Here is a 22,029-nt window from a genome sequence, read left to right on the forward strand (position 1 = left end):
CTGGAGTGCTCCTTGGATTTAAGTTCTGAGTGGGAGTCCTTGAATAGTCTTGTGCTGAAAATGGACAAAGACACCGCCTCCCTCCCATAAAACCCCCAAAACTTTAACAAAAATGAACAAACTTAATTAAAGGAGCTACTTGGCTTCTCTGATTAGTCAAGTTCAGCTACAGTTCCTTACACTAACCAGAGAAGTCTTTGGTAGAGGAGAAACAAAATTATCAAGGAAATAATTTTCTGTATTTGATCTTATCCCTTGGTAGCAACTGCTGATTTTTACTCTAGAGATTTCTGGAGCACATGATATGATTACACACTACAGTTTTGATGGCCATGCCTCTCAGCTGAATTTTATTTCTCTAGTGGTTTGTCTGAAAGGTATGGGTGCATGCGTGTGCCTTCATGCACACACACACACACACACACACACACACACATTTTATTGATGCGTGTTTGTGTGTTAGCAGGCGTGTATTTGTATGTATGTGTGTTACATCCACTTCACTTTGCAGGTTTTGGTTTACAGGACCTCTGGTGGACGATCAGTCTGTCTGGAAGAAAAGTACGCCCACAAATATCACATGGAACTAGCTGGGTCTGGGCGCTGCTCCAGGCTGCCTCATTTAAAGAATCAAGATCATAGAAACCTTTGGCTGGAAAATTAGAAAAAGAAAGTATCAGCTTTCATTCTGGAGACCCACATTCAACTCTTTATGGAAAATATTTTCAGGAAATACCTGTTGACTGAGCCTTTCAGTTTAACCAAACCATATTGCTTTTGCAAATGAAAAAGAAAAGAAAGAAGCAAAAGAGTAAAAAATACATAAAAAAGACTCTGTTTTTTGTCCCAGGGGTTGAATTAAATTGACTTCAAACTGAATAATTTTGTATTGTATGAGAAAACATCATGCTGTGTGTTATGATGTGCATTCTAAGTTAATTACTAACATCTTTACACACATACTATTATCAGCAAATTCACTTTTTGGCTTCATTTCAAGTTCTGTTTAATGAGCATGTGTTATCTGACCATGGCTACGGGCGGGAATGTATCATATTTGAGAATATGCTCTTTGCACTGCTCTGGACAAGGGGCTCAATTTTCTTCCCATTGAAGTTTATGCAAGTTTTGCTAAAAATTGGAGTAAATCTTAGATAAGGCCAAAACCTTACAGACAAAACCTACAGTACTTTTAAGCCACAACTTCCTGTGAGGTCATTGCACTGATGCATCTATTGTGATCTAAACACTAATCCAGTCTTACCCTCAGTTATTTTCCACTGTGGGAAGAATGACTGCTTCAAAAACACGGGAGCATTCTTCAAACACTCAGATGTATTTTCAAGATTTTATTTGGGTATAAAAAAAAATCTTGTTTACTTTCATCTTGAAATTGACTTTTCTTTTCACATACTATTGTCTCAAACTGATTTGCAAAAAGGCCAGGCAGGTTGCTTAATACCTGGATTTAGTTCTTAAGAGTTTTCATTTGAAGTACGTGCAGAAAAAAATCCACATGGCTTGAAGATGTACTTGCTTCCCCCTTCTCAAATAGTATGACAATATAGAGACAGATTTAAAAATCTAGTTTTTTTCTTTGAACTTTTAGCAGTGGACAATTTTTAAAAGAAAGGCATTTGTGCATTTAAAAAAAATTCCATGGTTTCTGTCACTGGCACATGATAGAGCCCTTCATTAAAGGCCCATACAATTTTAATATGATTCATATCCAGTGGTTCACATAACCACAATAAGCCTTAGATCTCTTAATATGCCTGTTCCTAATGTTCTTTTTGTTAGAAGAGCAACCAAGTAGTGTTTCTTTTCTTGGCTGAGACAAATATCCCCTTTGCTTGCAGGAAATGAAGCAAGCAAAGTACTTTGGTGAGTTTATGGAATACAAAAAAAAAGGGGGGGGGGAAAAAGAGAGATAACTTTCTCCTTGCAGGCATGTGTTAGGAATTCCATAAACAAAACACTGTGTAATGAGGGCAGTGGTTGTCTTCTCGTGACACTTGAGTTTTCAGAAAAAGATTTATGTAAGTTATAAAAAGTTTTATGTAAGCAGTTAATATTTCTGAGCTTTTTTTGAACATTCAACAACATTTGTTTCATTCAACAACAGGGGTAATCCCTTCTCCCTGAGCTGAGAAACTGTGAGACATGCAGTACATGCATGTGGTCTCAAGGTCAGTTATAGCATTTACCAGATGATCGAGAGTAACTCTTACGGAAAAAGAACAACACTGAGATTATTTTCTTGAGGCCAGAAGTATGAGGCAACTGCAGGGGGAACAACAATTTTAGCTCAAGGTACAGAACTGATCAGGCTTGCATCAGCAGGCATTTGGGGACATATGCTGGAAGCAGGTCAATGTCCCCTGGGGAACCATGGGCACACAACACTTCACAGGAGATGAGAGGCGCCTGATATGACTCACTGCATAAGACAACTTTCTGATTCATATCTGGGAGCTTTCTGCTAGACTGTTTTCTCAAAGAGTTGCTGTCTTTCTGTTTCCACTCCTTCAAAATAAGAACAGTGTATTTAAAAAAAAAAAAAACAGATTTGTCCTTTTGCATCCTTCTCTTTCTCATGGAATTCTCATTTTCTCCAATCTGTTTTACCCCAAAATGTGTAATAACTAAAAAGTGTTTAACATCTAAAAGAGCAAATACAATGAAAACATCTTTCGAACATATCTTTTACTGCAGATTCAACTCTGCCACTTGGCATCTGTTAACCAAGTTCTGATTTGATATTATTTGATCTTTGATTATTATTTTGAACAGCTGTTTAGTGTTCTTCGTGATCCTGCTCTCCTCTGTGTGTCTTCTGAGGACATATTTCTTTATACTGCTGTAAACTGACCTAGTGTATGACTCGTTCACAGTGAGTTGTAGCAGACTTTGTCTACTTTTCCAGACATTAGGGGAAGCTGAGGGAAATTATGGGGAATATAAAAAAAAACATGTGTGGATTAAACGCCTGTGAGGAAGTGGTCCAAACTTGGCCCAAAGTAGCTCAGACCAGCTGGCAGAGCCAGGGAAAGCATCCAGAAGAAAAGGTGAAATAACTTTACATGGGAATAGGGAAGTCCTGGGAACAGCTTCCAGGCAACGCACAGATAAGGATTTGGTTTTGGTCCTACAGTGAGCAAATCCCCCCTGGAATACATACCAGAGCCTATCTCTGTGGGTGCTGGGGATCATCAGTGTTTGTTGATTCGAAGAAGTGGAATCTTACAAAACAGGATCCACAACATAAACATGCCAAATTGGCAGAATTATTTTTTTTTTTACTACCTGTATTTTTTCTTCACCATGTTTATATTATAATATCTCACAATGAAAGCTTCTAATACTTTTAAATAAAAGGGATCAATAACATCCACTGGATGTTGACTGCAGAAGAACATAGCTGAAGCATCTATACCTATGTTGCCTGAGGGTATTTCATTTTAATGACTGTATGTGTCAAGTCTGCACATTATTCTTGGATGTTTTTGCTTATTTCAAAACATACCTATCTACAGTGTTGAAAGGAGTCAAAAAGTAGTGATGTAGTGTTTTGATTCAGAACATACTGACACATAAAGGGGACTGTCCCAGGAGCCACGTTCCAGAGTCAGTGACTACTCTTACTTCTCACGGATGCTTTACAGAATAACTGGATACTTAATAAAAAGCTTAAAACCCGTAAACTGAAGAAAGCAGTTCTTGCAAACTGTTTATCTACTACTTTAAATTACTTTTTATTTTTTTTTTATTCCTCGCACTTTCTTCATCCCATATCTTAATTTAGTATGTATCTTACCTTGCACAATTCTTACTTCAGGCTTTTTAGGTTCTGGCCTTCTCAAGTGCTTGGGTAGGTTGTCATTCTCCTGGTGCCATTTTTTCAGGCATTGTGGTTCATGAATACTAATAGATTTTGTTCCATACTCACGACCACATATGTAACAAATCACTGTTGGTGGTCGTTTTATCACTTTTGCCTGCAAGTAACAATGGTGAAGAAGAATAAATACTGATTCAACATTAATTTTGAATCAGAATGACTGTGGATGAAAACAGTCATGTAGATAAGGAACTTGATACTTGTGAAATCAGTGTAACTGTTTCTATCAATTTCATTTTGTTTGGATTCAGTCTCGAAGCTTGTAAGAGATATCACCTCATTAACAGGTGGGTTCATTCTGCAGATACTGGACTGAAAATTCATGTGTGTGACTAATACTTAGCTATGTAAGTTTCATCTCCTATTTTCACACCTTCAAATTCATGGAAATGCTCAGTCTTCACATGCAGAAACAACTCTGCTTCATCAAGTTGTTGAGGAGCAGCATCCATCTTAAATGGTCAAAGCCCTTTTTTACAGACCAAGCAGAAGTAACACGTAAAGCAGCAACAAAAGCTTCCTCAGCTGAACACAGCTGCAGTAACAGAAAGACTCCATCTTCTGGCAGAACACAGCTCAAACCACTGTGTCCAGCCTTAGTGTCTCTCTAAAGCTGGACAATGAGGGCAGCTGTCCCAAGCAGTGACTGTGGTCCCTTACCCTATGTTACTTTTGCCACAGGTCAGTTAGTTGATGGAATTCTTGGCCTTTAAGGATTAAAATCAACCCAGGATATTTCAGGATGAGCAGCAAAATAGGAATTGCTGTTTGTTTATCCCAAAGGCCTCAGTGTGAACTTTGCCAGTGACTGTAGCGAGTGCAGAACTGGACTCTAAGCAAGTTATTGTTTTCACACTTCAAATATGCTATTGTTCTCAGAAAAAAAACAGCCCAACAATGGAAGAAAAAGATTCCTCAGCCCCAGACCTCACAAATACATATTCTAAGGCTGAAAAATGTATAATTACTGTGGTACGGTAGATTATGGACTCGGCTGTGTCCTTAGGCATGTCCCGGACTAGGTGTGGTGTCAATACCAGCCCTGTTCCAGGAAGTAGAGTAAAAACACACTGTAGAGACAGAACTTGGAGGTACACAGATGGGTCTCTAACTGCAGAATACCAGTAAGAGATGAGCTATCCCCTGCCCTCCTAAACTTAGAGGACAGCCATGCCAGACCAAACATGGGAAGCCTTTCTCACTCAAACAAGGGAGGTGGGGATTTAATTTTTTCCTCTGCTGCTGTTTAAGACAAAGAGTAACCTGTTCCAGTATTTATGACTCTCTCTGTCAGCCCATCAGTGTGTTCAAGAAATTCTGGGCATTTCTTCTCGCATTTACGTTACAGTCTGAAAATGTCATTAGTGAACAATCTGCATAAGCTTGCTTTCCTGTATCACACATGTAATCTCAATTATAAGAATACTACTCTATAAAGTGTATTTTTGCTGGGAAAAGGTGGACTCAGCCTAGAAAGTTCTCACAGTGACTTGAAATACAACATCCAAAGACAGTCTCTCCAAGGAGATTTTCAGCCTCTTGACTTTCAAATGGAATTTTCTTAGCTACCTTTGATAACACAGTATTTATACATGTATATTTTCCAATAAATATAAAAACATATCCTTCTCCTACTTGTAGGTGAATATATCAACAGCTATTGTAAGAACACCTTCTGATTTTTCACTATCAATTTTCACCTACTTCTTTGCTTCAAGTCTTGAGCTAAATCTTGTCTGATTTGGAGATAAGACTCTGGGTCCAGATGGAGTTGTTTGACGGCACTATATGTTTATTTGTAGGCTCTGGAGAGGTTTAGATAAGGATACTATAATCTGAATTCTTGAGGTCAGGGGACTCAATTCAGTGTGCATTCCTGTTTTGGGCATGTTACAGCATTTTAGAAATGGTTTCCTTAAAAAATGCTATGTGTAAAATCACTGGGAACACATTTTCCTTACTAGTGTCATTAGCTAGGTTCCTGCCATTCACTAAAATAGGTTATCTATTGGCTGAAAACTAGGAAAGAGCAATTTGATTTGTATTCGGTCTGTAGGTACTCTTTATATACCACCAGAAATGAAAAAAGGAATCCTGGTCCAAATGCTGTAGAACTCTGTTCAAGTAGATGTGTCTGTCTTTTGTAACTTCCACAATAAAAAAATGTACAGGAACAATAGCAGAGACCAGAATTAATTAAAAGGAATCAGGTCACTCTAAGGATAGAATTATTTTTTTTCCAGAAAAATAGTGAGTTTGAATCATCACCACACATAAAATTATATTCACAAATCCTTCTCTGCACACATGTTAAAAACCTGAAAAATAAAACCTGAAGGAGATTAGCCTTACAATTGGTAGTAACAGGTTTTTCATTTTTTAACTGTGGAATCCAAGATATGATAAGCTTTACTTGGAATTTCTACAGCTGATGATATTTACCCTTCATTTCTTTTTCTCTTCAGAGTGTGCTTATCCCAAATGTCACATCTGGAGGCCTGCAGTTTGAAATGAAACTATTTTTGGAAACACCACAATTTTCCAACCCAAACTACTCACAGGCCAGTGGCTAGGCTGTCTGCTCACTGCTTTGTTTTTAACTTTTAAAAAGGGTTGTAGGGAAGGTCTGTTCCTGAGGATATGTGTTATTATAAAAATACCTACAAATACCTAACAGTGTAGTTAGGCTTTCCTCTGGTGTCTCAGTATTTTCTTTTTTTCTCCTAGACTGCTAAGTATGTCTGCGTGACCATGAATGAAGTTATTTAGCTCAGAGGGCTATGCAACTATGTATTTTCAATAGACCTGACATTACTTGAGGTTAGCCCCAGGCTGCTTGTTATGGTGTTACATGAGGTCAAATCCTTCCATACTGCACAAAGCTTTTAATTTCTTCTTAAGTACACACAATAAGACTGTCTCCCAAACTCCACTACATAAATATTTATCATCCAGGACTGCACACACCTCTGCCTCTCCTATTTGTTTAGTTATCCAAGTATTTTAATGGGAAGAGGGGAAGCATCTTGCTCTAGGACAGAGCTCTCATCATAGACTTGAATTGCCCAGGGAACAGAGGCTCAAGACAAGATCGATGCAAACACTTAGCAGCACCATTCTGTTGTATGACAGCAGCCCTTTTCATACACTCCTCCCTGGAAAGTAGAAAGCATTTTGCACAAGGAACAGGGACAAGCTGTGGCATGGGGCTCATGACTATCCAAAGTTGCATTTCACACCCCACTGGAGCACTTTCAGCCACAACACAACAGCTCAAATGTTAGGACTAGTGTCCTATATGCCTGTGTATAAAATTTATTTGAAAAGCAAGGTAATTTTGCCAGATGATGCTGGTAATTAAAGATATTACTACACTGGGAGCACTAGAATATCCCATTTTGCTCCTGATGTGTTTTATTTTAATTGAAATACATCAGCATAATGAACATGGCTTTTTTGTACAAAAAGAAAGGCAAGAAACTCAATCACTCCCAACGATAAGTTTCATTCAAACCATCTGTTCACTATCCATTCTCAACTAACTTTCCATATTTGAAAATTTGTTTGTCAGTATTCTCCTAAAAAGGTGTTCAAAACCACTGCAATCAAGGCACACAAAGCTTTTCATTGACTTTCCACCTTCATTAGAATTACACAGCATCTGAAGGAGTCTTCCTTTTACCAAATGCCTAGACAGCTTTATGCTAGAGCAAAATACAATATCAACATTGTTGCTACATGAATTGTCAAGGTTTATGCTGTGTTAAAATGCACTGCAATACAGCAAAGGAAGATCAGTGAAATCTTTTTAGGTAGTTCACCTGATAAGAAGAAAACAGCAGATGGCAGCACCAGATGCTAGCGATACATCAATAGGCTTCCAAGATCAGCGTTATCTATTGTCAAAACACCCGTAACTCATATACACACAGCAAGTCACTGGTGCTCACTTACACGTACCACACATTTTTTTCTATGAAAGAATAAAACACAGACTCTGTTCTAGTGCAAGTCTCAGTTTCAGTAGCTCCAGACACCACTTCTATTTTTTGGGGTATCACAGTAGAATTTCTGAGTCTTTAAGCATAGGCAGTGGTTTGGTTTACAAAGCCACACACGATCAACTCAGATGTGTTCACTGATTCTGAGAGCAAGGGCAGTAAGTGGAAGAGATGGTTTACAGAGGCTGTTGTGCCTCCACTTCTAAAGGCATTTAACGCAGAACTGTGAAAGAGTTTGTCAGTAATGATACTGGTCTAGTTGGTCCTTCACTTGCTAAAGGGGAGGGAGCTCCAGGACAGAGGCACACAGACAGAAGTGCTTGCAGCTGTAAAGTTAAAATGCCCTTCACATGGTGTACTACTAAATCAGTCAAAACTTTTATTTTCCAAATGAAGATAATCCAGCTTTTTCATTTAGGGCATCTTTCGTTGCATAAATTAATTTGACTGCAGCATTACTTCTCTTAAATACACTTATACAAGGGTTGGATGTTTTTTTCAGTTAGTCTTTTCCTCTGATGTTTTGCTGAATCAGGACTTTAAATAAGTACTTAAATAATTCACGATCACAGCAAGTAAGTCTGTTGAGACAATAGCTGCCCCAAATGCTTTCCAGACAGGACCAAAACATATTGCCATTTCACTCCACTAATGGAGTACTATTTTTTAACAGAACTAATAAGTAGCTGAGGAGCTGGTAAGGTGAACAAAACTAAAAACATACGTTGGAAAAAGATGAAGACTGTAGAGGGGACACAGACCTTGTCCCTGTTCATAGCAAATCTGTAGATCTTCCATAAGCTTAGTGCTTTTCCACATCCTTCCATCTGTGGACCTTTCAAAATTTTCAACTGTAAATAGAGAGCCTCATGCAGAGAATTTAAACCTATGGAAAAGAGGCTTCCTTTGACCACTTCCTATAAGCTGTCTGCCAGTCCTGAAGAACCACTTGGATCACAGGATATTTCTTTCAGTCTTTCTGTTCTGCTCTCTGCCTTTAAGGTGAGCCTCTGCACAAAAGAACGGCTCTAAAAATATAAAAATGAAAGACCTCAGAGAGGTAAAATCCATCACCCCTTCTTGAAAGTCATTGTTAATAATAAAGTCCCTTAGAGTCTATTACAAACTGCAAGCTGTACAGCCTCATTAGTTCTGTTGCAACTGATGAACTGTAACTGCTTGGAAGTAAATGAGGAAACCTGTCGTTCACACAGAAGGAAGAACAGATTGGAACAGATTTCACTCTGGCTCTGCAGAGCTCACAGAACTAAAAAGTGGTAATAATGTTGTTGTTCAGCAAGTCAGCAGATGTGACTGAATCCACACAGGGAGCAGATATGTTGTGCAAGAGGGTAACGTTTTTACAGAAACACTGTCAATGCCAAACCACATTCTAAACTTTTTTCTTTTTTTTCTTTCTGATGGCATTATAACTATAGCCAATTCCCCCACGCCCTTGTTTTTTTTTTTAAACTACAGAATTATGTGCGATGGATTAAATTCTCTGTTTCACACCCATGCCTTTCATTGAACAATCACCTTTAGAGCAAAGCCAGTTCTTTGGTAAAGGGTACAGTGTAGTGTAAAACAAGAACATCACCCTTCTTACAGCTATAGATGCAGCTGTGCAGCACTTTGAACTCCTTGGAATTATTTGAAATTTGCTGATAGAAGACCTAAGGAGTGAACCTTAATTTGCCAGTATCTATCAGTTAGTGGCCTCATATAGCATAATAAAAAAATAGTTCCTGTTGTCTTAGTCTCATGTGAGCTAGGGTAATGCTATTATCTTTATTTTATTCAGCAGCTGGTAAACTAACAGGTAACACCCTTTGATTTCTAAAGCATCTTTAGAAATGTTCTGCATACCACTGCATTCCTTTGGTGACTGAAAGAGCTAAATCTCATTTTCAAAATAAGGTAGGCAAACAGGATTTCAATCCCCATTTAAAAAAAAAAATAGAAAGAGCTGTTTAATTTAGACACTGGGCCTAAATTTAGACAACTATCTTACAAAACTCCTGGCCGAAAGACAGCTTGTGCAGAAAAAAATGCAGAAAAAAATAAGCCATTTTCCAAAACTCTGTATAGTTTTTGGATAATGTGAATCAGCTTCTTTACTCTTGGATCTTGAATCAAATTCAGTGGAAAGAAATGTGCAGTCCTACTTATTTTGTTGTTGTTAGACCCAGAGCTGCTGCCTTTGAACATGCAGTCCTCAGTAAACTCATGTTCCATGCCAAGGTTAAGAAAAATGGTAAAATATGAAAATCATATTTTGGAGTGCTTATGGGACAATGAAACACTGCTTTTCATGTTAATTAAATAAAAATACCTAATATCTGCTAAAAAAAATAACATCCAAACCCTGCCTAAGCTACTCAATAGAATTGTCTAGGGAGCTATAGCAAACAATGGTCCCTCTTGGGGCATAACTCTTACAGGACCACAAAGAAGGAGAACCCAACTACTCCCTTTCAAAAAGAAAGTTGAAACAAATAAGAATAAGCAGTTTCTCCATGCACCAAGTATTCCACTTTTCTTTTTCTACTATTCAGCAGATAAACTTTTTCATGGAGCCTAAAGGTCTTTCTGAAGGAAAGTGATTTTAAATTTGATGGGAAACCAGTCTCCCCTGGAGATCCAAGCATCAAGATGCATCCACACACTTTCATATAGCACATGCTTAGCAATTTACCTGCGCAGCTGATGCAGTCCCACTCATTCCTTGATGGTTCTCAGATTGATCATATCTTTCTGAGCCAGCTCCAGATCTTGGTCCTTTACCAGATTTATGAGCGCTGCTACCTCCTCTGCAACACCTTTCATGCACAGGAAGACGCTCAGGAAAAAAGGTTCGGCCACAGTTTCCACAGGGTACGAGTTGAGCTTGAGCACTCTGATAAGCCGCCTCATTTTCATCTGTAAGTGTATAGGAACCACCAGGAAGGACCTCAGGTTTCCTGGGCTCTGGTCTTCTAAGGTGCTTCGGTAGTTGATCGTTTTCAATATGCCACTTCTTTAGGCACTGGGATTCATGTATAGAAATAGACTGTGACCCAAATTCTCTGCCACAGATATAGCATACCTTGAAGCCAGGTCTCCTTGGTGGGAAGGGCGTTTGAGACATGTTTGAAAAATCTGACAGTTTTGATGCTATTGCAGTGCCTGGTCACCTTTACAGGGGTCCAGCTTCTAGATGTACTACTTTGGGAAAATTTCTGGGAAGATCTGCACGTTAGATCTGCCAGATGATGCTCTGAGGACGAGGTACTAGAGATACTAGTAGGGGCTTCTCCAGGACTTGACAGAGCACTACAAGTTTTGTTCACATTCTTTTTCCTGGCATTTGTTTCCATGAAGGGTATGACATTTTGGGAAATTTCTCCCTCTCCTGCACATAAAGGTCTTAGGAAAGTCTGCTATTCAGAATGATTCTACATCTTCTTAATCCATTTTCATGAGCCAACATATATTAGGGACTTCAAAGCTGGAACACTACACCTAATAGCTGTTTCAGTAGAGAAGGGGGGTTTCTGTGTGTTTTCCGTTTGTCTTTTGTTCTTACATGATCCTGAAACAAATGAAATTAGTACATATTAATATATGTCTTCTTCCTTGTTAAGGTTACCAACCAGTGGTTTACCACAAGGAACCTTAATACTCTTGTACTTTTAAATAGCAGATAAATAACATCAAATATATCCTTACCCTTAACGCGCAGTTGAACAATGTAAACCCAAAATTCTAGCCTCAGAGGACAGAAAGTCGTGAAGGACATGAAAGAAGATGGATTTGCACAAAGTGAAGCTGATGAAATGCAAGTGGTTCGGAGTATACTCAATAGGATTTATTTTGAGTTATTGATAGAACTGGTATTTCTAGCACAGTCCTTAATTTTATAAAAATAAGCCTTTATGTTGATAGTTAAACATAATTTCCCTTTCTCCAGAGAGATAAGAAAAAGTCCCTTAGCAGAGGGATGTTAGTGTCCAGTCTACAAAGGGACTGTCAGAAAGGAAAATGTTTCCAGTCTGTAGGTTGAAGGAAATTATTAGGTCCCTTTATTCAGCACTTGTGAGGTGGTGGCTCAAATTCTCTAACCAGTCTTGATTCTCCCAGTACAGGAGAGCTACTAATAAAATTGAACAGGTTTATTAGTAAGAGCTAGTGACATGCTTTGGGGGCTGAAGCACATGCAATATGAGGAGAAGGTAAGGCAACTGCATTTGTTTAGTCTCAACACAGTACTAAACATATTTCAATTTTTCACTGTGCAGTCTATCCCTGTATACAGATAAATCCATCCTGTATCCCTTAAAAGTTCATTTCTTATAATATTTTAACCTGGTCCTCTAAGGATCAGAAAATAAAATTCAGACCATACGTATGTATGGTAGATGCTACTGCGTTATTGCAAGAAAAAAAAGTAGCCAGCACGTTGCACAGATAGGCAACTGCCAAGGACAGTCTACTTTTTCTGTAATAGAAGAAATGGTTGGCTAAATGGTCACCTTGTCCTTACCAAATATTCCAAACTTCATCTCATTCCTTCCAAATTTTTAGGGGGTTTCTAACTCACAAACTTATCCAGAGATTCCATTGACCTGTCTTGGTTCACTTTCTCAGCTACAACCAACCAACCTGGTGGATCTGCTCTTTACTGTGGATCTGCTGTATTGTTATGTCACCATGGAAGACTTTGTTTCCACTCAACAGCCTTTTCACCCTTATCACTCCCACCTCTGAACCCATGGGCTGAATTTTACTATCCACAAGGGAAATGACGCAGTTTTTCAGATGACAAACTTAAACTTTATCTGTGCCACAGAGACACACTCAGCTCATTCTAGTCTCTCATAAATATTCTAGGGGATGTCTTAAGGACATGGGCAATAGTGAAAAAAGTCGTCACACAGGTTCATGTGCATAGTCATCCCTCTTACCAGGCACATAAAAAGTGTTTAGATTGCTGCATTGACACTGCTTGCTTAAATACTCACAAAGCTACATATTCCTGGGATACTTTCTTACTTAAAAAAAAAAAAAAATCTTCTGTGAAGCTCAGATTTATTTGTAAGGCAAATTGGAAAATGTGAAGACCATCAGACCCAATGTGTGATTTGTACTGGAACGAATCTCTGTGAACAAATATGTTGCACTTAGCTGTTAAAAATAAAATTCTTGAGGGACTTTGCACTCAAAGTTAACACCTCATCTAAAACTCTATTAGATAACTGCACTTTGGGAAAAAATATGGTAATGTACAAGGATTTAGTATCCTCTGATGTCTCAAGCTATCAGGTACACATACAATGTATGTTGAAGGTTACACAAAACTGTAGCGCTGGAATTTTTAGTTCAGATATCAAAATAACAGGTTCAGCAGTATGTGAAATTTAAATCTGCAAACTAGTTTTGAGGCTACTGTACTGCAATGCTGTTTCAAGGACTGGGACAGTTTCCAAGGAGGGTGGCCTGTTGGATGAATCCAAGTTGGGAAGTAGCCAAGCTCTTTAGGAGGATGAAGGGAACGGAGAGCCAGGGAAACATTAAAGGGTCATGAAGGCAGGGGAGATAAGGGTTATTGGCAGGTCACAGGAAGAGAGCATCAGAAAGTTCAGTTACATTTCAGGGAACTTCTGAACTTTGTAAGGTCCTATTTATGTCCTATTTATTGATTTATGTCAGACCGAAACTTTCTGCTACCTGAGAGGATTCTTAAAGCAACAGTGAACACTGAACTGCCTGCCACATGAAGAATGTTAGGTGACTAAATCTGTTGCCATTAGGAATGAATCAGTCAATAAAAGATGCTATAAACAATCTATTAACAATACAACTTATTGTTGGATTTCTAAGCTTGCTATTGTAAATACTTCATAACAGAATTATGTTTCCTTGTGGGGATTACACCATTTGGTCTACATTTATTCCTGCCAAGTTGACTGTTATTATTTGGAAACTTACTATAAATTCAGTGTGAAATGAAAAGGAATATGAGCAGTGCAAATTTTCTCTTGAGCTCAGTGGTAAAGTTGTGGAAGTAAGTCAGACTGTGATTTTACATTTCAAAACATAAAACTTCCTTATGTTTTCCTTTCAAAAATGTTGCGATATGTTTTTTAGTAAAGTGGGAAGGTACAGTTGATCACTGCATATAGCTGTGGGAAAGCATTTCTCTCCTCTGCAGTTCCACTGAGGACAATACTTAAAAACAATCTCATGAACTGCAGTGATAGGTCATTTACAACTAGTGAAGTTAAATTTAATTAAAAACAAGTGCAATACTATGGCTAGTTCAGCACCAGGCTGAGAGCTTCACTCTGACCAAAATAGAACAGAATGACAAGAGTGCAAATATCTCAGTACATCTCTAATCTTCTTGTCCTGAAGAGGGAACTGGAACTCTTGCACATTGTTTTTAAGCTTCATCTAACCAGAAATTGCAATAGCATTATTATCCATGCTTCACTAATGCTGCCTGCTCTTAGCTGCCATGTGTGATTCAACCTATACAAGTAAGTGGAAACTTCTTCCCTGAAATGGCCTTCTTTATGTCTTCTTTTATGTCAGTGTTGGAACTTGGAAGCAAAGTTGACACATACGTTTCCTATTTCCTGTATGCAGCCCATTTCTGAAGAGCGACCCTCTCTGTTTTTCATCTCTCTTGATTCTCTCATGTAAACAATTCCTCAAAACCCATTATAAGGTCATTTTATAAGCCTGGATTCCTTGACTGAATTGAAGAAAACATACTTGTGTTAGCTGGGGAATTAAACTGGCTGTTTCCAATGAATTCTCAACACTACTGCTTTTGACTTAGCTAGAATTCCACATTGAGACCTCTCAGCTGAAAAAAACAGAGATTACCTTATGGAAGAACACATTGTATGAAGCCTCCTACTACCAGGACATAACCATGCTTATTAAATGGACAAAATAAAAGAACAGTTGTGACAATTTTGTACAGTTTATGGATGCTGACTGATATCACAGACTTTCCATGTGTAGCTGTAACAGACTGTAAACTCTGTTTAAACTATATGGCTGGCTTACTGTCATTGTTCTCATCTGCCAGCACAAAAAGGAATGAGATAAATCCTTGCACCAAATAAAAATAGAGCTAAAACAAAGGTCACAGAGCTTTCAAGCTTATACATGTCAAAAAACAAACCAAAACAAACCCAAAACCCCTTTTAACTATGTTTGACTCCATCTAAAAGCAGAGACAATTTTCAGAGAAGACCATAAACAAGCAAAATAAAAATTGGGAACAACTGATTCCTTTACTACTTTTTTTAAAAACAGTTCTTGCAAAAGCTATGAAAAGGATTTATATGAAGTACTTGCTTGAGGTTACAGTGGCTTAAATCCAGGAGGCTCTTTGAAGAGTTCATCTATAGTTAGAGAGCACTTACAAAATCAGGACTCCTGTAACAGAGTTATGAGAAGGTCAGCATTGGTTGATCTGCCTGAGGAAGAGTATGAAAGGCATAAGAGATACATTAAATGAAGTGGAAAACATAATGCTCCAAAATGGTGCCATCTGAGTACAACAGCCTGCTGGAAGCCCAGCTATAGACCATGCTGTCAGTGCCAAAAAAAGAAGAAACTAATTTTAGCTTGCAAAAAAATACTGGTTAATTCAGTATCTTGGATTCAAGAGTTCTTGGCTGTGTAAACCCTTGTTTAAGCAAAGCCCCACTTCACTCTGAGTTCTGCCTTTGTTTTCCCTTTCTTCAACACTACACTTAAGGTTGTATACTCATTCTGCCTGTTCATCATGCCTTGCTTGGAGCCATAAGCTTTCTGTTTGTGACATCACAGTTGTTGTTATGTGGGTCAATTAATAAGGACGATTCATATATATTGGACTAAATTTGCAAGTATTCTAAAGGAAAAGTTTTTCAGTTGTAATACCTAATTTTACTGTTACATAAATTTGAAATATCTCAAATAGCTTTATATAAGAAGCAACAAGCAAAACTTCCCGCACTACAACAGTACCCAAATATCCTGGTTTCTCACTCTGCGATGGACTGTCCATAAAGACAAAGGAGAACAACAACTCAGTCTAAACAACAACTCAGGATGAGAGATGCAGAAAGAGAGAGATGAAGTAAGTGATCTGCTGAGCATAACAGAGCAAGTCCGAAAAAGAAGGAAATTACTCTAGATTTTCTAGCACCCCAATACTAAATCAGGCCAGTCGCAGGATTTTCTAAGGCTGATTCCTAACTTTACAGTCAAGATGAAGGTAAGTCTTTTTTCTCCACTCTACTGGGTTTTCATTATATTTACATATAAAAGAGGTGTCAGAAAGGACCAAACTGACATCCTGTGTTGAGTGCCAAAAAGCCTTGCTTCAGGCTCTTTCCAAATAAAATGTCTTCTATGAGGCTTCCTGTTATTCTCTAAGGGAAAGCAAATTAAATTAAACCAACATCTTAAGCTTTACCTTTTCTTGTACTAAATATTGTTTTGTATTGCTCAATTATAAATCATCTTAGAAATCTGTTAAGACACAGTACTCAAACATAAGCTGGACTAAAATATTGGACAATTTGTAGCATCTTACTGTTGGATCTGTTTTTCACTGAAAGATAAAAGGAAAAAAACCATTCTCATGTTTCCAACAATATTTTTAGCAAATTAACCACACATTAAAAACCTCACATTTTTCCAGCTCAGTACTGCATTTTCTCCACAGTTTCTGGCTGGAGAAGTCTCCTTTGATTAGTCCTAGAGACTAATCATTTCCTTCAGTCATGTGAAAAGAATAATCTATTATTTGATTGAACTTAAATAAATACCCCTGAGATGCAGGAAATCCATAATTTTTTATGTCAGGATGCTTCATCTTCTCACAGCTGAGCATGATCCATACTTTTATGCATCCTCCTATCTTAAAAAACTATTTGCAATCTCTGAACATACAAGTATTGGCATGCACCCCCACTTCTGGCAGCTTCAAGACTTTGTTAAGTCTGTAAAATCTAACATTGCAGCAGCCTGGCTTAAATGTCTTATGAGTAATGCACACTCAGAAACATCCAAGTGTGGAGCTTGTTCCATTAGGGGATCAGCTGCACATATAGTAATACCTTTTCCCCCATACCATCTGCAGCCCAGAGGCTGGTTGGTTACGCCTTCGTTAAACATGGATGCAGCCAGCTACAAGGACAAGGCAAGAACACTCAACCCCAAATATACCAGGCTAAAAAGCCACTGTTTTCTGACATATACAAACAGGCTAGAACTGTCTGGGAATTTTCTAGTGAACATTTTTCCCATTGTTTGAAGTGTTGGTTAGACAAAACTGAAACTTTCTTCAAAGATGTACCTCTATGAAGCACAGAAGAGAGAAGTCTGTTTGTGTCTGTGAGCTGTGGGTTCATTACAATGCAAGAAAAGGAAAATATAAACCCCATAGGTTTTCTACAGAAATATTTAAGGTGATTTTTGTGATGAGACAATCATCCTAATCAAAGTTTTTTGTAATTTTCCTCTGACCTATGAAAATAACCATGTCTTTCTTTGGATCTGATAGTCTTCCTACCTAAAACTTTATGGATCAATCAAAAAATCACATCAACAGCAGTCATTGTATACTTGGCATCTAAGAAGGCCCTATGTATAATTATGCAGTAATTAAATTTATTTTATTTAATTAGCTCTATTTGATTTCAGTTGATGACACTGTTACCAGAGAAAGCTGGAGACTTTTTCTAGTGACACATAAGTTCTTTCATGTTACTATGTCTTCTGCCCAAACATAAGAAATAATTCCTTTGATTTGACTGAAATCCTTTACATAAAGGAATTATGATTCCTACTAATTAAAATATATGGGAAAAATGAAACATTTTCAGTAAAAAAATGTAATTTTTCAGACTTTCAACATTCAAAATCCTGGACCTGCTCCAATAAAACCATTCTCTCTCAGATCTCCTTTATACTCTACAAATAAAGTTGTTGCTTTTTGTATTTTACTTAGTGATGTATCACAACTCATCAGGGTGAGGATTACCTTTGTTTGACTCCTAATTCTTTAATGCACATCTCATATTTTAAACAAATGTTACTCTGCCTTCACACTTGCTCTTGTGCAAAACTCAGCACAGACATATTCCCGATATGTGTGACACTAGGGATACTTACGCATCATATTCTTAACAATCTTCAATTAATGAGGTATATCTGTGATACTTAACACTCTGGAAATCATAAATGGCATATTGGATATGGATCAAACAATGAATAGATTGGGTATGTTCAACCTGCACACAGCACAGGAGTATGAGAAAAAGCAGGCATTGAAGCAAGCGAGTTTACACAGCTCAAAGTGAGCTACTTGTACTTTCTAGATCATGTCTCTGTTCAACATTTCCATTTCTGGAACTTATATGTACAGAATCAGGCTGGTTCCCAGTGATTTTGATGATGACTATGCAATTACTTCAAGAAAGTATGCTAATTGTTAGGGAGAAAAAATAGGTGGATGGATAAATTCATAATTGGTTCTCAGCCTGTTTGAAACAAAAGAATAGAAGCCAGGTATGTCAGCTTGTACAAACTGACACAAGTCAGTGGAAATCAGTAGAAGGATGACACTGCATATGTGCTGAGAGCCTATCACTTGAAGTGTAAAGTGATTCAGTATTGGAAAGACACTTTTTTCAATTATCTGCAGTAACACAGTTACATTATACAGGAGAAAATAATCAGAAAGGGTAAATGTTCTCATCTTTTATGGTGTAAATCAACCTTTCTATTTTTGAATAGAAAGAAAGTGATCCAGCTGATAAATGACTCTGTAACTAAGATTTTTGCTACTTTTGTTATGAACAGGATATTCAAACAGATAATCTGATTACCATGGCAATTAGTATCCCCAGCAAGATACACCAGCTATTAAAATATGAAACTTAAATGATGAACAGAAAGCCACAACAGCAGAAAAGAATCAGAGGGAATCTACACAAGCAGATGAAACTATCCAAAGTGGAAAATGTCTAGAAAAATAAAACTCTGGGCAACCCAATTATTTTGTGAAATGTTGGTACACCTAACAAGACATTATTTTGCTCATTGCATTATGCATGAACAGTACAGCACATCTTAAAACTTTGCAGAACAGTCATGACACAGTATTACAAAAAAGAAATGGCCACACACTGAATCTGTTAGAGACAACAGCATCCTAGGAGCGTTATCAAAACATCCATCATGTCCAGCAAGATACCTGACAGCATTATATCACTCATTTTTAAGGTTCTGACTCATAACAAATCTCAAAAAACATCACTCTTTTACATTATTGTTCTTCTCTCCAGATTAAATCAACAGTAATTTATAATTGGTGTGAGAGGAAATGGTGGAAAAATGTCAAGTTTTACCTGGTACCCCTCGGTCCTGATGATTATATAATTTGTTATGTTTAATGATGATCTTTTCTCAGTTTGTATTTGCAGCTGTTATCTACACATCTGTCCATATAGTCCTGTTTTCTGTTTTATAAATCTTTAGTTAACAGGACTAAATTTCATGAGCCAATAGAAATACATATGGAATATAAGCCTGAAATATCCTCAGACAATGTGGCTTAAAGGAAGTGATATGTCTGTCTGAGCTCCTTACCGTGTAACCATAATTTCACCCGGTCAGAAACCAGTGCATCCTATAATAGATCACTGCCCTAAGGAATTTGGTAAATAGAAAAGTAAATTTAAGTAAAATATATAAATTTGTTATGAAGGCAATGGTGTTAATTTGTAACTTGAGCAATCAGTTCACTGACCGTACCTCACAAATAAATTTGGTAATAAGCTTTAAGATAGACCATTTGGATATGACAGTAAAGTTTTCTGTTTCACTTGCACTTTCCAAACAAAACAAAATAAAGCAAAACAAAGCAAAACAAACTGGCTTTTTAGTAAACCTTTTCATTACTGTTGAGCACCACATATTGTCCAGGAACAGAACTGGAAGAGATAACTTCTGTTATACAGTAGAATCAGTAATCACGTGTCAGGTAGAGTTACCTTTTACAAAGATAATATTTCTAGATCTCAATATCCAAATGGTTGGCCATGATTATTCCAATTGTATTCTCCTGTCCTTAAAACACACCTATAAATGAACTCCATCCACTTCCCTGGAAAAGTGCAGAACTAGGTAGCCAGAACATCTGACCTGGTAAATGCTCACACACTTTTTGCCAGGCAAACCTCTGTAGAAAAAAAAAAAATCCAGAGAATAAATGCACTATCCTTGCAGAAAGCGCTGTTACACATGCATTTATTACCAGCTGGCTGGTCTGAGGGGTGAAAGTCACCCAAATCGTTGTTGATAGACCTAGTTATCTACAACTGGGTCCTTTATCTCTGTGGGGATTCAGTCATCTGGCATTCAGAGCAGGCACTGGTACAGTGGGATGAGGGCAACACGTAGGACTGCACTGTTTGAGCCTTGGCTGACTGACCTTCAGGCCAGGACTGTTACCAGTACCATCACCACAGTTTTAGAGGGAAATGAGGTGAAAACTAGCAGAATTGGATTGTGAGCTGAGGATCCCAAGGATCCGCCCGTGTCTACTTGCCAGGGACAAGAGGTGCTTGAACTTCGGGAGGGAAGGAAAACCACAGTGCCTCCTGACCCAACCACTGCCTGAAAAAAGTCCACAGGCTTATTCAGATCCAACGCGCAGGAGACCGTGGAAGGCATCGCATTTTTAGCGTCCTCCTAAACTCCCATTACCTTCGCTCCAAAGGGCGGGTCAAAATTCCCTCATGTCCCCAAGACCCGGGCTTCTCTGATGCTGTGCTTTGGCTCAGTTTGCCCCTTATGGAAGGAAGAAGAGAGTTGAGCAGCACAGTCGGGCCCACATTTCCCGGCACATTTGGGGTCCCCACACCCACCCCCGCTCCCGCCGTACCCGCACCCGGAACCGCGCCCGCGCCGTTCCCACGGCAACGCGCAAACATATGCAAATGTATGCCGGCTGCGCCGCCGTTGATTGGCCCGCGCGGCTGTCGCTCACCGGCAGGGGAGGTGGCCCCGCCCCCGGGTCCTGCCGCCCGCTCCTCGGCGTCCTTCTGGAGGGATGCGTGCAGCTCTCGGCTTTGGGGGAAATGGGGCTTTTCCTGCCAGAGAAGCAGGAGTATGTGTGTGCGGAAAGTCTGATCGACCGAACACTTGCGAGCTGCTCCGTGGGAAGGGTCCCCAGCCAAGCTCTGCATCCATGAGCGGGGTCCCCTCTCTCAAACCTTTTCTGCTCCTGACGAGGTGAGAAGGGACAAATGGCATCGCCGTGAAGCTCAGGCAACAGAGAAGAATAAGAGAATAAGGAGCCCGAACTCCATCTTCGACGGAGGCAAAATTTCTCATGCAAAAATTCAGTTTTTGGTCAGACTCTTTCACGTTTTTTGAAATTTAACTTCTGCAAGACTCATATTTTCCATGGAAATTAATTCTGCAGAAACAATGATAAATAATTGCTACAAGAAAACACCACTGTTTCAAACATTCCCATGGCAAGTGTTCTCTGATGGCGGTGCTAAGAGCAAGCCAACAGTGCTGTTTCCATGTTACCCCTTTCTGCTTAACAAACTTCAGTTGTCACTGAAACCCTTAAAATGCAGAACATGTATCATTTGCTTACAGTCTTGGCAAGAGCAATGTCATGTGTTCTGCTAAGCAACGGAGATCTACTGCAAACAAATTTTAGTACCTGTTTCAGACTGAAACTTTTGGTGTGGCAGGTATGCTGCTAAAGCAGATATGAAACAAACCTGTCAAATGGGCTTCTACAACATTACATCCTTCAACCATGTGAACTCCCAGGCTGGAGACACAAAAAGGAAAATTACAGAAGGCTTTCAGAGAAGTAAAATCATGTTGTCTGATCAGAATGAGTTGCATTGCAAAAAACCAGTATGCAAAGCAGGAAAGTGATAGTAGGCTAGGCCTTCTGACACTGCAATGCCAGTAAGATCAACAGTTAATTCACCTTTATGCCATGTATGGCAAAAGGTGTTTATCAAATGACTAGCACTTGGATCAAAAGCAAATGCCTTTTAACCTCCACTTGGCCTTAGGGGTTAAACAAAATTTGTATTGCAC

At 38.6% G+C, this 22,029-nt stretch overlaps 1 protein-coding gene and 1 long non-coding RNA gene across 2 annotated transcripts; both read right to left on the minus strand.

Annotated features, from left to right (window-relative positions):
- Window positions 1-317: 317 nt before the first annotated feature.
- Window positions 318-20,845, minus strand: LOC127471936 (zinc finger protein 474). Its single transcript, XM_051789469.1, has 4 exons — window positions 20,665-20,845; window positions 10,601-11,476; window positions 3,818-3,998; window positions 318-652 (listed from the first exon to the last, which is right to left on the minus strand). Exons 2-4 carry the CDS (start codon window positions 11,030-11,032, stop codon window positions 501-503), a joined length of 765 nt encoding a protein of 254 aa, XP_051645429.1. The 5' UTR covers window positions 11,033-11,476; window positions 20,665-20,845; the 3' UTR covers window positions 318-500.
- LOC127471972 (uncharacterized) lies at window positions 5,471-8,821 on the minus strand. Its single transcript, XR_007904818.1, has 3 exons — window positions 8,664-8,821; window positions 7,723-7,874; window positions 5,471-6,399 (listed from the first exon to the last, which is right to left on the minus strand). It is a non-coding gene; the product is annotated as an uncharacterized LOC127471972 (long non-coding RNA).
- Window positions 20,846-22,029: the final 1,184 nt, after the last annotated feature.

The sequence above is a fragment of the Manacus candei genome, unplaced genomic scaffold (assembly GCF_025592945.1).
Source record: "Manacus candei isolate 608988 ecotype Guabito, Panama unplaced genomic scaffold, ASM2559294v1 h1tg000027l, whole genome shotgun sequence".
Classification (NCBI taxonomy): domain Eukaryota; kingdom Metazoa; phylum Chordata; class Aves; order Passeriformes; family Pipridae; genus Manacus; species Manacus candei.

Coding starts and splice junctions, on each gene's coding strand:
- LOC127471936 (XM_051789469.1), bottom strand. CDS start 11,032: ATGTCTCAAACGCCCTTCCCACCAAGGAGACCTGGCTTCAAGGTATGC. Junction 3,999..10,600: donor GGACTGCATCAGCTGCGCAG/GTAAATTGCTAA, acceptor TGTTACTTGCAG/GCAAAAGTGATAAAACGACC. Junction 653..3,817: donor TGAAGTAAGAATTGTGCAAG/GTAAGATACATA, acceptor CTAATTTTCCAG/CCAAAGGTTTCTATGATCTT.